The following is an 18,117-nucleotide window of genomic DNA, read 5'->3' on the forward strand; positions in this document are numbered from 1 at the left end:
TCGCTTTCCATGGAATTTCCACAAATTTCAAGAAAACGGTCCTCTACCAAATTGTGGTCAGCGTTTCGACGAGGATGATGGCGTTGAAGCAGGAGTGCATGGATGGCTTTCATCACAGGTGGGAACATTCTATGACAATGGGATACAAAAACTAGTGCCACGCTATGACAAATGCTTGAAAAATGGTGGAAACTACATAGAAAAGTAGTTTAAGGTCTGTAGAATGCAATTCAAATAAAAAAGGTACAAAACTATTTTAATTTATTTCTTACACCCTTTCGGTACTCACTTTCCGAATATGCCTCATATTCAGGACACCCTTCCAAGAACCAGGGATGATTTGAAGGAGCGAATTCAGCAAGAGATCCACAACATTCCGTCGGGAGATGCTACGCAATGTCACGGGCAGATTTACTCTGAGACTCCAACAATGTGTGCAACACCAAGGATGTCATCTTATTGACACCATATTCAAAGTATGAACATTTTTCAGGTACACTAGGCTGACTAGAAATGCTACTGTTATTTGTGCATTTAATGTAAACTGGTTTGAGATGTTTCACTACATGCACTTTGCTATGAAAGAATTTTGGGAGTTCTGTTCTTCTACAAATATCCTTCTGTTACTAAAGTTTACAAAATATCTAACGCCGTACACAGCCACTATTAAATCAGTGTCTTTGCACTGTGGTGTCTTAACCAGTACCCATGATCACATGTAAAATTAGAACATACAAAATCTGTTTGTATTCAAAGATAAAAATGGGATTTATTTGAATCAATTATCCACCTTATCTGTTTTATAAACAGGAGGATTTAATTAATATGGCATAACACCTCAACATTACAATAAAAATATAAGTATATAAAATGTCTATGTAATATGCACTATTAAAATTGAAACATACAGTCAATAGAATAAAATATAAATATTCAATTGTCCTAATAAGATAGATCATTCGTTGGATATTATCAAAAAGTAGCAGCACACGCATGTACTTCTCAGTTGCAAACATGCAACATGCCACACTAAAAAATATAAAATGTATGCAACACAATCATATACAATATTCATCCTTCACAAATGCATTCAATTGTATTGCATGCATAAAGTATCTGAGATTCATCACACTATCCCCACATTTTTCTTACAGAACTGAATGATTTAGCATTTCTATCAGTCCAATTTATAAATTCAGGACATAAGGCAACAGAACATTCTAAAAGTAGTATTGTATCATCCTCAGCTCTGTGCAAGTTGGATGGTTTCTTGCATAATATGTGTTCGTACACATCTTTCAACTTGAAGCTCTTGGGAGAACTCCTCGAAATGAGCTTATTTGAAGCTGGGGTTTCAATCTTGGCTTTCTTATTTCTTGCGCTGTCACTTCTCTCCTCTGTAGGTGAAAAGTTTGACACTGAAGGTTTCAGCTTTTGTTTCGATGGTGTTCGTTCATTAATAGTCTGCATCATCAGAGGTTCTAAATTGCTGAAAACACGAGGAGAACTTAGAACTTCATTATTTTGTACACTGTGATTGCCAGGGGACTTTGCATCGCAGCAATGTTTCGACAGACCATCAATAACATTACACAAATCTTTACTGATAGTGAAATCTTCCCATAAGTTACTGGTGAGAGAAACTCTCTCTTTGGGATCATTTCCACTTTGGCATTTATCTGCTTGTACAGGACCAAGTTTATTACTGTCCCGAGGAGGTTGCAACTCATGTGTATATCCATTTAATTTGGTTTCGTCGGCAGTTGTGGATACAGGGTTATCCACTGGTGATAGTAGTTCTCGAAAGCACAGATATGCATCGGCACACATAACATCATCAGGTAAGTTCTAAAAAATAACATCAAGCATTAATTGTAGGGCTGAGAGTATATCACTTTGAGTTGTTGCAATTTCAAATTGTTACTTACTTTCTTGATTGATTGCAAACCCAGGTTAAAAAATAAAAAAAATAAAAATAAGAGGGACAGGTATGAAAACACTAGGAATGTAGAAGGGTCAGTCCATATCATGTGGTACAAAAAAAATATTGCTTGCCTTACCATTAAAAAAATAGGTTTTGTTACGTAGTTCGTTCATGAAATGAAACCGAGATGGCAGCACAAGGCAAGTGAGATAGAAGATTGATGTAATATACACGTAGGACATTGTATATAAGCGACAAAATGAATTATAAAGATGAGAAATAAAAGAATACAGCATAAGAAGATAAAGAAAAGACATAAAAATAATAAATTAATGTATGTTAAATAAAACTGGTACTCCTGTGTAAATAGACAAGACATTTAAAGAAGTGAAAGCACCGATATAATTTTGTGTCTACCTATCTACCTGCAAACAGGTTCCATAATCTGTGGAAATTTTTGATTACACCAGTGGCGGCACGTTCCAATCGCGAACCACAGCACCTTTGGTTGTAGTTTGTCACCAAGTCTACACTTTGTTGAAGTTACCAGTGGCGCCGCATTCCAGTTGATGCCTCAAGGGTTGGAAAGGGTTAGATATCGGGACTTAGATGGTGAAATTATTTCATAAATATTGGACTTGCTTGTTAAGCATAAAAATAAGTTAAGAGAATTTATACAGAGGACTTTGAATAAGCAGTTAGAAGGATCCAAGTGTAATCCCAAACCCGATCCCAAAGAAAGTTCGAATCCTGATCCAGATCCAGAAGGAAGTCCAGACGGAAGCATAGAAAAGAAGTCATGACACCGTTTCTATTAGCTACCACTTTGAGATGGCAATCATGGTTTTTTGGTATACTTACACACCCATACAACTGTGGTATAAAGGAAAATTAGTACCCCCAAATTATACCAAATTCTTGATTTTTGCTACTTGGCCCATAAGACTACTTACTAGCGCTTCACGGGCCACCTGGAAGTGCCATAAAAAGTTGGAAAAAAAATAGCCCTTGTATTAGTATTATGAAGGACTAATTTTTAGGATATTATTCACCAATATGATTGTAGACTATGATGTCCTTAACACTAGTTTTTGTTTCATTCTCCTTGGACTTACCACTTAAATAAAGTTACTGCCCACACTTACAAATCATACCATGATAAAATAATGTCTGTCATTTTGAAATCAGTGATAATAAAAAAAAAAAAAAACACCAGTCCTCAACTGTCAACATATAAGGTTCACAACATAAAACACAATATATAGTATATACATATATATTAAATGGTCAAGCAACCAGTGTATTACCATTTGACAAGGACTGACCCAGAAGAGAAACCACATAAAGTAGTCTAACTTTAAGATGCAAAAATAACTATAAAAATATTATATTATGAGCATTGCATTACAACTAAGTATCTGGGTTTTTAAAAAATGTTCAATCAAAGGTCAAAAAGGGCAAACCTTCAAATATTGCGATTAAATCCTTTTTGTAAACAACTGATATTCTATAAAACCCTGACATGTACATTCTAGATAATAAACACAGAAGACAAAATAAGTAATGTTCCACACACATAATGAAAATGTTACATGCATGACCACAAAATTGGAAAAATGAGATTTACGAGTCTTTGTGTCTTTAACTTTATGCTCAGAAAAGATAATCTTGACTGGACCTACAGTTTAAAGTGAGTAGAACCACTATGTGCCTCCACCAAATAATGAATGCAATGACATTACCACTGCGACATTGGGGAGGCAAATGAAAAAAAAAAAAGTTTCTTTTGCAAATAAAAAAACTGGTGCAGGGTTGCTTCAATTTTTTATTATGAAATTCCCTGACGTTTCCAGTCCAAAAATGGAATTTTTCCAGACATGTCTATCATCATGATTTTTGCTTTTGAACCTCCTGTTTTTCAATTAAATATATAATCCGTTAATTAATATGAATATTCACTTTCACAACTTTTTTGTAAACAAATTTCATTCTACACACACAAGAATATGTGAAAATTTGAAGGGTACAATCGGCATCACATGTATTGAGTGCTATAATCGCATGCATCTAGCCTTCAGGCTAAGATAAGAAAAGTACATTATTTCACCATAGCCTACACAATTTTTCATTTTCTGGTGGATTTATGGTGTTGTAGAAAATTCAGCTTTTTTTTTTTGCTTACATTTATAAGTACACAGCATCTGGAGATTTTTTTGTTCCATATAGGAACTCTATAGGAAATGCCAACAAGACTATCATCTATAAAATAATAGATGATAACCTCATCTTCCCCAACCTTTCCAATAATTATGATCATATTGCCAATATACTTTAGTTATCAATCAGATACCTGGACTGCAAGTTTTACTTTGATATTCTTTCTAATATCTAGTATCATAATAAAAGTGAAAATTTATTACAGAAATTCAAAGGAACAATAATTTTGCACAAGACTGAGAATCATAAGAATGAGAGAAACAAGTTTCTAAACTGAATCTTTTTGGGAGTGGAATCACAAGAACCGAATCCAGAAGTGGAAGTAAACTGCTTGATCATTTTGCAACTTTTTCTCTTGCAGACTCCAAAATGCACGTAAATTCCAGAAGATCGGCATAATTCCCTGACATTTCCCTGTTTTCCAGATGCGTAGCAACCCTGTGGTGATTGAAAATCTTTTTCATTTTTCATGGCAATCTTTTTCAAGTTTACACTGATCAGTCTCAATGGTCGTCTGACTCAACCTGTCCATCCAAACTTTCCTTCGGAATTTACAGGAATATGTGTCCTATCTGCTCTTCTTCCCTTATGTCCATATTATTACCCTAACTGTTCAGTTATTGCACAAATATGACAGTTTAATAGAAGTCACAAACAAAAAAGGCACTCTTCGTTAGTTGCATACAGAACGGCAGACCAGGTTTTCAGTTCAAACTGGGTGCAACTACACTGACTTGGAGACCAGAGAGATCCAACGAAACCCCTAGTGGCTGGAAGATCTGACTGACACTCAAAACAAAATTGTGGTGTAAAAGAGGAAGGTAAAAAACTCAGAGGGAGGGTGTTGACAAAACAATCATTAATAAATGGTGATGTTAAAACCACACACCCGGACCGTGCACTAACAACGAAGGGTTAAAAATATTCTCTTTACCTTGCCAAGCTTTTGAACCTCTGACTGAAGAAGTGGAAAATCAAACTTCATCCCGTTGTAAGCAATCAAGCATACAGGTTTTGGTAGCCGTTGAACAAAATTGTCAATAATAGTATAGAGATTGTCATCAAATGGTGCTTGAAGTTCAAGATTTTCATTTGTAAGATCTAAAATTGGAAAGAAAAAGTTATCTTCTACATGCAGATATACAGGGTGTCATTTTAATGGCGCCCACGGACACGTATAGAGGACATGAAAACAAACAACTTTTCTCAGTAACATTTTTCTCGTTGGTGTGTCGATTCGACGCTACAACCGTTTTTCCACCTGAATGCTGGCAACCCAACTCAACATTTGATCATATCTCTGATGTAATTTCCTGCGGCGAAACAGCGCACAGCAGGATTGCAAAGAACACACAAAGTTTGTGAAAATGACAAATTATCAACCACATTATTAGCTGTAAATCCAAGCGAGAAATGTTGTGTGTGTGGTTGTCAGCATTCAGGCGGCAAAACATGCTTTTTTGAACGGTTGTAGCGTCGAATCAACGCACAGAGAAAAATGTTACTGAGAAAAGTTGCAACACCACCACCACTACACGAATGTATGTATTGCAGTGTTATATTGATCCATGCAAAAGAATATGGATGCTTCAATGGAAGTGAAAACTTAGCACGAAACCTGAATTTTACTTGTCTGCATCTCAATTCTAGTTTGTGTTTAAGGCTCGGCTGGATCTTTGGCCAGGGCAGAAAGGTTTTCGAATTTTCCTCACATTTCAAAAAAACACCATGATAGTCCAAAATCTGAAAAAATTACATATGCTTAGAATTCCTTCCAGAGTATCCACGTGGTATTCTCAACAGTTTCATGGCTATGTAAGTTAAACTATCGATGATAAAAACATTCAAAGGTCTTGAGCTCAAATTCAGAGTGTTTGTATAATTTACCTCTTGTACAGTGTTTCACTAGAACATTATTCCAAAGTACAATTCACCCTCACCCCAAAATACATAGCTGAGATTGCTACGTTTATCAACATGTATTGATTAGCTCTTGTACTTGCAAGCAAGAGAAACTTCTGAAGCCTGCCAATACAATACTAACATAATATTTACACTTAGAGCCTTCTACCATTGTACCTTTGAGCCCTGATGCAGTATTCAAGTGGCAAATACGAATGAGAGTACAAGTTCTCAAATATGCTTTAATGAAGTGAGAATGAAGCAATGGGTATTTTTCTTATAGATTCTTGAATCAACCATTGATGACAGATGGCATATTAGTAGGGCACAGACAATTATGTACTAGAAAACAATGTACAGGGTGGTGCAAAAGTTAGTTTACCCAAAAAGCTCATTGATAATAGTATTAAGATAGTGTATGTACTTCTTGTGCTAAGTAATACAGGGTGTCCACAAAGTCCTGCTACTGTTACAATGAAACTTAACTTCTAAACTATATGAGATAAATACATGCAGTTTTTTGCAACGTGTTCTATAGCTCTGAAAGTTTTATTTACAATTACAACACTTCAACCTGTTCGAGAACTTTTGCAATCCGTGTTTCTTCTCCTCATTGGTCTCTAGATGTGAGGGACCTTTTGGATAAACATTTCCCTGGGAGATGGATTGGCCGCAATGGACCAATCTCCTGGCCACTCATGTCTACGAAACCCCTGTTCCAGATCTTGTCACACTTCGTACACGGATTGCAGAAGTTCTCGAACAGGTTGAAGTGTTGTAATTGTAAATAAAACTTTCAGAGTTGTAGAACACGTTGCAAAAAAACTGCATGTATTTATCTCATATAGTTTAGAAGTTAAGTTTCATTGTAACGGTAGCAGGACTTTGTGGACACCCTGTATATTTTAGGTATACGGTTGGTAACATTGTCGTGTGATACTGGCAACAGTGTGCTTGTTATTATTTTGTCGACAGTTGAGTCTCTGGCTTGTTGTAGTGTGGTTGTTTGTTGTTAGATGACACATTTGAAGAGTGGATGCCGTGGTACCATTGATTGGTGTGCACGTTCTTGTGATTTGAAGATATGTGATTTTGCTTTGTGGAGAATTGTTAAGGATATGGTATACTCATCATCAACGGAGATTTGGATGCACTAAAAAACTCAATTATCAATGCGTTTCATGTCACCAAGAACGATACAAGTTTACTGCATCGAATTTGCAATTCTGTTGTTGATCGTTGCACACAATGTATTGCAAACAGTGGAGGACACTGGAGGACACATTGAACAAAACCTCTGAAACTGGAATTTTGTGTATCTACTTGTATTTTGTATGGATACAGAGGCCTGCACAAGACCTGAAGCAGACCCGTTCGCGAGACATCACTCCTGAAATACCATGCAACCTGCGCAACACCCTCGCTTGAGCAGCTTGTCTGGCCACCTGCCCAGATCGTTCCTGGCAGGCATTGTAGACCCACCGGGTACCCGCAGTCTTACAATACCTAGTAGGTCTCAGTTCGTTCTTTCCATCAACTGCAGGCCCCTCCCTCTGCATGACGTAGTTGCTTCGAGTAGGAACTCCATCGGGCCCACACCGTTCTGCAGTGTTGCCAACTGCAATAGATTTTCACTACTTAAAAAAGGAACTCAAAGCTTCGTAAGCCACATCACCAATGAAATGAGATTTACGAATGTTGCTACCCCCCCCCCCCCACACACACACTGAAATAGGTTTTCCGAGGCACAAGATCCATAAGTATATGTCGTAAACAACCAATATACGTATATATAGTGATATAGGGCAGGACTGAAACATGTCACGTTCGACGCTGAGGTCGCAAGTCGAACAACACACTGTTCTACTGCGAACACCAGGGCCGTAGCCAGCCAGGTGCATTGCCGTTACCCTCGTTTGGGGGGGGGGGGGGGCAAGTACTTGGATAAACGTGCCAACAACAACAATCACAATAATAGTAATAAAGTAGCATGAAAGGCATTATAATCCTCATAAATCACGCAAAAAGGGAGAAGAAGTCGGTTCTCACGCATTTGTGTTGAAACAGAGGATTAGAAATATTTTTTTTCAACACGTCAATTTCGCATTAGCTAATAATAGAAAACAAGCACACAAACTGTTTTTGAAAGAAAGAAAGTGCATGATAAATGCATTCCGAATGTACATACATATGGCATGTAAAATTTCCATCTACAATATTTTCTTTTCACATGGAGCGACGTATTACATAATCAATTCATTCAACTCGTACATTAATAGCAAATAATATCACGGGCCGCCATACCATTCTCTGTTTTAAAACTTTTCTCACTTAGATCGTTCGGCGCCCAGGGCCGACTCCCGCTACCCCTTTGCTACGGCATTGAACTTGATGAGACTGTATAATATTTTATAATATATTTCTACTTTCATAAAATTTGAAATGAAGGGGTTGCAATTACCCCTCCATTCCCCCTCTGCAGGTGCCCTTGGCCGTCTGGAATGAAAATGCAAGAAAAATGTGAAAATTAATTCCATCTTGAGTACCCCTTAGCCCTGCTACTCTTAAATTCTGCTAGCCTGTTTTTTCTTGTACTTTAATGTTTGACCCCCACCCTGACCCCTCCGCTAGTCTGAATTTCCGTCCAAGGTTGTGAGCAATGCACCCTGCCCCCCTCTGGTTGTGGCACTGCGTGACTGGTTAAGGCACCATGCGATGAAAAACAATTATTTTTCAGTGAGGAGATTTTTGTTTGCTCGATCATTCATTTAGATAAATGAAGCTGTAATATTGCCTGCATTTCCTGGCAATAAGATAAAAACTGCTTACGCTGAACTGAAATCGCTAAGTATATAAATTCTCCTTTGAGGAGAGAGCTCCTCCTAGGACTTCGTAGGATTTAGGAGCTTCGTAAGTAGGCAACACTGGCTGCAGCCGTCCACGTGGTGGTGAAACACCTGGAGCGACACGCTGCCGGAGGGCTGTTTCCTTCCAGCAGGTTTTGCAGGTGCCCGGGTCTTGTTGAATGCCCAGTTACCTTGTAAGCGCAGAGTGCCTTGAAGACCAAGAACCCGGGTAAAGATGCAAGTCGACTCATTGCCGTGGGCAGGCGAGCAGGTATACCTGTCCTCACAGGCAAGCGGGCAGTGGGTAGGTAAACGGCAGACTATGCAGGCCTCTATATGTACACTTGAATTTGTGTATGGGTAAACTGACTTTTGCGCACCGGTATATATGTATTTAAGAAATAAAAAAATATGTACTAAAAACCAATTAAAAAAGTAACATCCTGTAATAACCATTGCCATCACACTTTCTTTTAAACATATTGCTGCAGTCTGAAAACCAACAGAAGCATATCTCAATTAACATAACATTTTACATATTCCTTTTGCTTTTCCAACAGATGATCCTTGAAAGAGTAAGGCACAAAAATTAGGTTTCAAATAACCTGCTTTGAAACTTCTGTTATCGTATAACAGAGCTTTCCATTGACTAAATTTTTCAGCTTCGCATCAGTGTATTATTAAACTTGCACGCACGTATCTTCTGGTGAGTAATCAGTTTCCAAGCCCTTGGAAATTACTGCATACACTTAACACTTTGTAAATAGCTAACATTGTACTGGGGTTTTCTCCAAAACAGAAGGTATCTTTACCTTAACTCCATCCCCAGCCAATCAGAGAAGCAACTGTCGAGTGCGTGAACAATTTTACGGCTATCTATTTGAGCAATTACATTCTGTTATATATATATATATATGCAGGTTCATTTTTAAATGATTAAAAAGGCATATTAAATACATTCTAAGAAATATTTTCTATGTATAACAAAGCAAACAGCCTATGTTAATATATATACCTATGGAGTAAAATATGTACCTTAACCCTTGGTAAGTAGAGCGAGAAAACTTACATCGATGGTCGCGCACGGTCCGAGTCACCCGGTTTTTTTTTAAATATGCTAAACTAATGGTCTAAAAGGACAAATCCTCAATTATTACGATTGTATCTTTTCTTTCAACAATTGAGATTCTATAAAATTATAAAAAGGCACTCTTCATTAATCGGACACGGAACGGCATATCAGATTTTCAGTGAAAGCTAGGTACGCCGGCAAGAATTTACAATACCGGACTCTTCTGTAATTTCTATGCTACGTCTTATATTCACAAAATAATTAGTCGTGATGATTTATCTCAGGTTAACATGTTTGGGTGAGGTGAAGAAATTGTTCATTAACATGTAGAAGTTGTAAAATAAGCTTTTCAATTCTCACAATGATTCTCCGTATATAAGTATGGGAGCCGTATTTGTTGAAATGAACAACTGACGTTCACAATTAGTAACGCTGTCTACAGCATTGCCACACTGTTAATTTCATACTTGGAGAGCATGGAAATGTGTCTAGGATGACGAAGAAGACGACAGTGAAAATCATGATGTAGAAGAACATGTGGAATATGGACTGATTTGATTACAGGTAAGTTTGGCAACAGTGCATCGATCGTAAAATTGCCGGATACGAAAATGTAGTCTTCGATGATGAGCGTTTACCGTTCAAGTGCTACAAAAGTAAGATTTTTTTATCTGTTAGTCTTCACAATTAGCGCAAAACAATTCACGGATGGTAAAATTTTGATCTCCACAAAACATATTTCTTCAATTTTACAGGAGAAAGTACTTAACGAACTGAGTTTCTGTACACTTTTGAAAGGTCGTGTAAGTGTTTTTTCCCATCGCTTCCTTTATTTTGCCGGTAAATCATGTATTTTTGAAGATTAATGCCTCTCCGATGCACGAAAGCTGTTGCCTCTATGTCCTTCCACTACATGAACCAAATGTTGCATGCGTTCGATGACATAACCCCCTGTCAGTGTTTCCAACCACGCCAATGTCTTGCAAGAACATGACAATTTTAACTATGTTTGCCTAACCCAACCTTACCGTGCATGTTTCATGGGGCTATTTATGAATGGTTTGTGGGGCTATTCGTGCATGGTTCGAGAGGTTTTCGAACCTGGAAAAAAAAAAATCAGTTAACACAAAAGTAGGTATTTTTCGGTGAAGAAGGTTGGAAACACCCACTGATCATAGACGACACTAGTCAAGATTTGCCCGCCATATTGGAACTCAACCGAAAAACGAACAAACCATAATTACTCGATATGTGGAAAATTGAAATTATTTTTGTGGAAAAAAAAATCGCACCTTCAAGAATCCTTAGGAATGCAGAATACGTAAATACCAATGTGAAAAAGAACAAAATAAAGGAATGTCAGACGTTTGGCGGAGATTGAAATTTTTAGAAAATTTGGGGTCATAGTAATATCAGGAACGTTATATTTTGTTTTTTAAGTATTGGAAACAAAATTTTCCGATAAATAATGAGCAATCGTGCCAATCGCGGACCACTCAATTTCTACACGTGACCCCCAAATTTTAACTTCAAATTCGTGATTAGGAGGCCTCAATTAGTGAGTATGCGAAATATTACAAAAATCGGGGAAGGGTCTGGTATTGTAAATTCACTCCGGTACGCCTATAGCCCGCGCATGGACTCAGGCAGTAAAAAAAAATTGTGGGGTATAAGAGGAAGATTAGAAACTCAGCTAGACAGAGGGAGGGTGTTGACAAAACAATCATTGATAAATAACGACGTTAAAATCACACAGCCGAAACTGAGACCGTGCGTGACCAACACACGATAAAAATGTACATTTTTTTTAGGTTCAAACATGAAATTACATAATTATCCGGGCCCTACTTCTTACATGGAATTTCCCTGTGCAAATTAAAGAAGATAATCCCAAATTGTTTGACTCTAGTCAATTACCTGATGATATGGTTGTTAATCCTCTTCAATCAAATGCCTCCTTGGGTCTTCTGAGGAGTACCTCTCCTTCACATTCCCACCACCAGAACTACCACGATATCGGTCAACTAGGGATTTCATAGCAATGTACCCTACTAAATAGTGCTTGAGCAGAGCATTCGAAAGGTAGATTATCTAAACACGATTCAGGTAATTTCAATATCTGCATCTCATTATATCATATTTACAGCTTCTCCACAGCAAGTAGTAGTCCACTGAACACATAAGTTACATAATCTTCACAAGAATAGATGCAGAAATATTTAGTGAAAAATATCGGTTAGGTTCTCAATGTAGAGAGTCCAGGTAAAGGTATACCCACCTTTTTTCGTAAATAAATGTAGCACTCTTTTGAAATGGAACAAAGAGCCAATGCTTTGCTTATATCACTTTTTGTCCACTGGGGTTTCTTTGTATCTTCTACTAAACATTTTATTTGAGTTTCGGTGAACACTTTTCTCAATATATCTTTCACTTTTTCTGTAATATTAGCATTGAGATTATGTTCAAGACTTTGAACTTGTTTGGATTTTTTGTTCAAAGCAAGTTGCAAGAGCTTGTTTTTCTTTTTCAATAAATTCACTTCATTCTGCAAACGTATGTTGCTCTCTTGCAAATGGTCGAATCCGTTTTCAAATGTAACATTACTTGCAGTTTCTGTACACACATTACTTTTTCTCTTTTTTGGCGACACAGGTGTTGATCTGTTTAGAGCTCGTTTTCTTACATTTTTACATACTTTTTCATTAAGTTCTACAAGTGAACCATGATCTGAAGATGAAGTTGTAGGATAAATCCTTGGACCACCTCCTGGTTTATTTCGTACTGGATGTGATTTTAACGATGGTACTGCAGTTGGTTTCAGTACTCTCGGCGACACAGTCTTTGACTTGTTTGGCACTCGTTCTCTTACATTTTTACATACTTTTTCATTACGTCCTACATGTGAACCATGTTGTGAAGATAAAGGTTTATTTGGTACTGGCGTAACTGAATGTAATTTTAACCATGGTACTGCAGTTGGTTGCAGAAATTTCTTTGGTGGCAAACCCAAAAGTTCTGCTTTTAGATCTCGCACATAATCTTCTTCAGAGAAATGGAGACTGCACACGGTCGCATGTTTTATATTAATGTTGTCCTTTCGTCCACAAGCATTAATCCACTGTTTAACTACACAATTATCAGTTGGAAATCTATGATATTTTATACTACTTCCTTTAGTTTTCCGATTGTAATTTCCGCAGCTTGCTACAGCACAATTAGGCATAATTACGCTGACAAAAACAACAAACAACACAAGAAACGCGCGCCACAATCGCCCTGCTTGTTATATGCGCCGATCTTTCCACGATAACGCAACGAGCCCTCTGCCGAGAATATTCCTAACTGCGGATACGAATTGATCACTCCTTGGAAAAGCAGTACCTAATTTCAAAATTAATCACAAAAACTACAAAACAAGCATACGACAAAACTTCTGGTTGGGTAAAATTAAACAAATAATATTTTTTTTCCATGTCTTACCTGTAATATCGGAGCTAAACGGATGTATCATTTTTTTCGGGTACACGCAGAATGTCAATTTATTCAATACACGCGGAATACTTGTCGCTTTTATGTCCCTATGAGTTTCTATCATATGCTCCCTCGTCGTACTTATGCACGCTATTTCAGTTATTCTTGTTCTTGTAATCTCTATATCTGGAAGACCAGTTGCTTCTAGATCCACGAAAACGAATGATTTAATGCGCTGATTTTCCATTACTACTTCCTAAAAAAAAAATTCCAATGATATCCAAAATTTAGATGTGCTTTCATAAAAAAGTGCAATATTGCTTATCAGCTGAACAATTTTGCACAATATTCTTAACATCTCATATCCCTTGTGTGGGGCCAATATGTGACGTTGAAATTACTTATTTGACAGCAGGAGAATACAGCGCTGTAGTAGGAGTAGATGACGTTGTTTTGCTCACAGATTACTACTCAAGCGGTTTGCTTTTGCATATTAGGGCTATTCACAGGATGTTCACATTTCTGTGCTTCCTTGGCTCGGGCGTAAACTTCACTTCCGGTTTTGATATGAATAGCATGGAGTAAAGGCAGTGTCTTAAGAAAAGGCGACAATCATTGTGTGGCTTTTGGTTACAACACGAGGTTGGGAACAAATATTCTTTCCCGGATATCTGTGCACAGTTTTCAGTCAGATCCAATACGGAAAAATCAGAGGATTCAGGCAGTAAAGCGAAAAGACTGGACACAAACACGAGGGAATAGGCTCTATAGCCGGCACTACATCACCGGAATAAATGGTCAACTGGCTTTTCTATGGTTTGAGACTGGTGGAAGCTGGAAGTGGAAACTAATATCTGAATATACAATGCGTGATTTTGATCATGAGGTGAATTTTTTCTTTTGCGGTACGATTAATTGGTCTGTATAACTGAATGAAGCGTAGATGCTTACTTTTGGTAACATAATTTTGTACTTGGAAAGATAAATTGGTCTGGAGAATCTATTATGACCCCGCAGGTTTTTCTCTGCTATATAAACTGTTCAGGCTGTTACTCGCCTGCCCCCCACCCTTTACCTCCGCACTCGAAGTTCGGTGCACTTCGTACTCGGCTCTGATTTGTCTAGGGGTATCTTTCATTGTACGACAATGCAGGTGGGTTGCTACAAGTCAACATAATTATATAATTAACTACAAGAGACAACGGAAAACCTTTGCGAAACCTTATTGCTATAGGGGATAAATTACCTTGTCCAGCATCTGTGAAATTAAAAACGGAAATTTTGGATATTTTCTGTAGTTTAATTAACGTAAAATTTGAAGTATAGACCGTGTTAAAAATGTAAACATAAACATTGGTGAGGTCTTGCCCGGTCCCCCCGGAACTTCCGGTTTAGGCCAGTACAGATTCACCGGCATACGAAGTAAGAAATGAGCGCTTGTTTTCATCAGTTGTGTGACGATAGTCAAGAAAGGTATTTGTTAAAGTTCTACTATGAAGGAGTGGATGTCTAGAATCCGTCGGATGATCAACTGCAGAGCAGATTTTTAAAATATGACGTGTCTTTGTGGCCGCCAGTTGTATAGCATACTACATACAAGTGTCTCATGTACACGCACGACGAACTCAAAACGTACAAAAGTTTAGATATATTCAATTATTTTGTAAATGGAAAAGTGAGCGAAAGATAATTGTATGAAACTAGGATATTATTATATTATAAAGTAAAGTAAAGCTTAAGTGAATCTTTGCCACCAAATCTGCAGAAGTAATGACACATAACAAATGCTAAAGTAAATGTAGTGCTTTCAACGTCGCCTATCCGCCTGAGGGATTTAGGGAAAACCTATGATGTGGCATGCCACTTTCACTTGCACGAATATACTTCAAACAACAAGAGAGTTTTCAGATTGAAGCGACAAGCGATATCGGGATTTCGCACAGAAGCATTCGATCTAAAGCAAACCATTCACCAGCCACGCTTGCGCAAATAACAGGCCGGGGCAACACAATGCACGGTATTGATAAAACGGCCCAGTCCGAGCGACAAGCGACACCTACAATTTGTCGTGTCGCTTTAATTCGGAAGGTGTTTTTTATTTTTGAATGTTGGTTTCCAAGAAACACGTATCGCTGCAGTCTGAAAGCTTCCTTTCGAACCAATTCATCAAGAGAAAATGCACGTGTCGCTTGGACTGAACTGTTGTTTTGTCAGCACCATGCATCGTGTCGCCTCGGTCTGTTGTACTCGTATGCAAGGTGAATTGTTTCCTTTAGAGTAAAGGGGCTGTTGCTTGTCGCTTCGGGGTGTAATCTCCGTGCCACTTAAAAGTAAATCCTCAGTGATCAATGAAATTTTTCGATCCGAAGCGACAGAACAAGCTGCACGTGTCGCTCAGATTCCCAATGGCGTGTATTTTGCCGCCTGAGACTTGATTTCCCGTGAGCGGTAAATGCTTATTTATAGACTAAATGGGCCTGTGTCGCTTATCACTTCGGTACGAACCACTGCTGTCGCGTGTCGCTTCGGTTTGAAACCTCACTAAGAGGCGTGCTTTTCACCACAACACAACACGCAGATAAACGATCAACATGCTTAACAAAATGCAAGTCGTACAAATACTTTCCGTGTACCAATCCTTTCTTCGTTCTGCTTGTATCAACAAGTTTCGTCTCTCTACGTCCTTCGGAAACCTACGAAGTGATACTTGACTCAATAAATTTGTTCCCGATCGAACTGTGAAACCATATCCTACACAGTTGACTCCTTATTTCCTTGTAAAAGAATCTCCACCTTGCTCTTTCATATTAACGCCCATAGCACCTTAAGCGTAACCGGATGTTCGAGGGGGACCAGACGAGTGCGCATGCTCCGCAGTAGCTCCGCCTTTAACACCGTCTATATACAAGTCGTATCCGAACGTTCATTTCTCTAGTTATCGGGCCAAAACACTAATTTTGAAGTTGGAACTCTATTGTTTGTACATGGATGCTTTACATTTCATGAATTACATCGAGAGTACGCTTGTCACAAGGTAAACTCGCGTTACTCCAAGAAAATTCCCGTCCCGATCCCGACTTCCGGAAATGACTTCCCGACTTTTCGGGATCCCAAGCAGTCGGGAAATACCGAATGGTCGTTTTAAAACGTCGTCAATTCTCGACGTTCTCTGCATTGTAAATGACTGGAACGTATCGGAAATTGTTAGTTTTTGTACCAGAAGTGCAAAAACAAGCACTTAGGATGGAAATTACGTGTAGAATTCGAGATTTCAAGAGCTTTGGAAAATTTCGAACATATCCCGTCCCGACCCAAAAAATTCTGTCCCGCACACCCCTACCCTGCAGTATGGTAAACCTTATCTCCAAAGGGAAATAAATTTTCCTAAACATGTTTTTTTAACTCATGTTTAAAACTATGTTTAAAACAAAAAAACATGTTTTAAACAAAAAAAAAACAATTTGTTTTGTTCTTTTTTTTTTTAAAAAAAACAACAAATTTTGCCAACCCTGGATCCTACACCCATTATGTTATCTAGTGAACTTATCCTTTGTTACTGGTGTGTTCCCAGATAAACTAAAACAAGCAAAAATCAAACCTGTGTATAAAAAAGGGGATAAGCGTAGTGTAGATAATTACAGGCCCATAGCTCTGCTTTCACCCTTCTCAAAAACCATGGAAATTGCAATGAATAAACACATTACAACTTTCTCAAATAAAGACAACATAATAACTAAATCACAACATGGTTTCCGTAAAGGCAAATCAACAACTACAGCAATATTTGAATACATCGAACATGCCAGACAACTCCTGGACAATAGGGAACAGTGTGTAGGTCTCTTTCTTGATTTATCAAAAGCTTTCGACACAGTATCGCATGACCAACTTCTGAATAAAATAAATCACTATGGAATAAGGGGTATAGTAAACACCTGGTTTAGATCTTACCTGCAAAATCGCAATCAAGCTGTAGAGATCTTACATGTAGAAGGGACAAATACCAATACTTCTTCCCATATCTCTAGGCTAGAAGAAGTGACATGTGGGGTTCCTCAAGGCTCTATTCTAGGGCCAGTACTATTTACCATATACATAAATGACCTGCCTTCAAACTTACCCTCAGTTAAAACTACCTTATATGCAGATGACACGAACATTGTGTTAACTGGCAAAAATGAACAAATTCTAAATTCAAATATAAAAACACCTCAAACGAACTATGCAAATGGTTCCCCACAAATAAGTTGACGATAAATAAAAACAAAACTTTAGCAATAAAATTCCATCATTCCAGAAATAAGAACAATGAAAAACCAGTAATAAAAATAGAAAATGAACACGTCAAATATACAAAGGAAATACATCAATACAACACAAGAAAAAATCACAATCTGGTTATACAAACTCATAATACCACTCTCCTTGAAAAAGGTCCTAAATTCGTAGGTATCCACTTGGTTTGGTTTTGGTTTGATTTGGTGTTTTAAGTCCACTTTATGCACAGTAAGGCTAATCGGGACTGGACCTACAGTTTAAAGTGGGATCCGAACCACTTGTGCCTCCACTGGGTATCGAACACGGGACCCCTTGATTACAAGGCAATGACGCTACCACTGCGCCATCGGGGAGGCCCGTAGGTATCCACTTGTACAGGGTGTCCCACGAACGGCGATACTGGGAAT

General features: G+C 38.0%; 2 protein-coding genes across 2 annotated transcripts; both read right to left on the reverse strand.

Moving 5' to 3' along the window:
• Positions 1–748: 748 nt before the first annotated feature.
• Positions 749–13,765, reverse strand: LOC146005337 (uncharacterized). The gene is made up of 3 exons (XM_083144512.1): positions 13,442–13,765; positions 5,076–5,242; positions 749–1,848 (listed from the first exon to the last, which is right to left on the reverse strand). Exons 1-3 carry the CDS (start codon positions 13,677–13,679, stop codon positions 1,132–1,134), a joined length of 1,122 nt encoding a protein of 373 aa, XP_083000638.1. The 5' UTR covers positions 13,680–13,765; the 3' UTR covers positions 749–1,131.
• Positions 11,883–13,411, reverse strand: LOC146005338 (uncharacterized). The gene has a single exon (XM_083144513.1). The coding sequence runs from the start codon at positions 13,182–13,184 to the stop codon at positions 12,198–12,200; it is 987 nt and encodes a 328-aa protein (XP_083000639.1). The 5' UTR covers positions 13,185–13,411; the 3' UTR covers positions 11,883–12,197.
• Positions 13,766–18,117: the final 4,352 nt, after the last annotated feature.

This window comes from Lepisma saccharinum, chromosome 23, assembly GCF_977018435.1.
Source record: "Lepisma saccharinum chromosome 23, izLepSacc3.1, whole genome shotgun sequence".
NCBI lineage: Eukaryota > Metazoa > Arthropoda > Insecta > Zygentoma > Lepismatidae > Lepisma > Lepisma saccharinum.

Excerpts from the sequence above, each read along its gene's own strand:
- LOC146005337 (XM_083144512.1), bottom strand. The coding sequence starts at position 13,679 with ATGGAAAATCAGCGCATTAAATCATTCGTTTTCGTGGATCTAGAAGCA. Across the intron at positions 5,243-13,441 it reads GTTTAGCTCCGATATTACAG|ATCTTACAAATGAAAATCTT; the intron begins GTAAGACATGGA and ends TTCCAATTTTAG. Across the intron at positions 1,849-5,075 it reads AGGTTCAAAAGCTTGGCAAG|AACTTACCTGATGATGTTAT; the intron begins GTAAAGAGAATA and ends GTTATTTTTTAG.
- LOC146005338 (XM_083144513.1), bottom strand. The coding sequence starts at position 13,184 with ATGCCTAATTGTGCTGTAGCAAGCTGCGGAAATTACAATCGGAAAACT.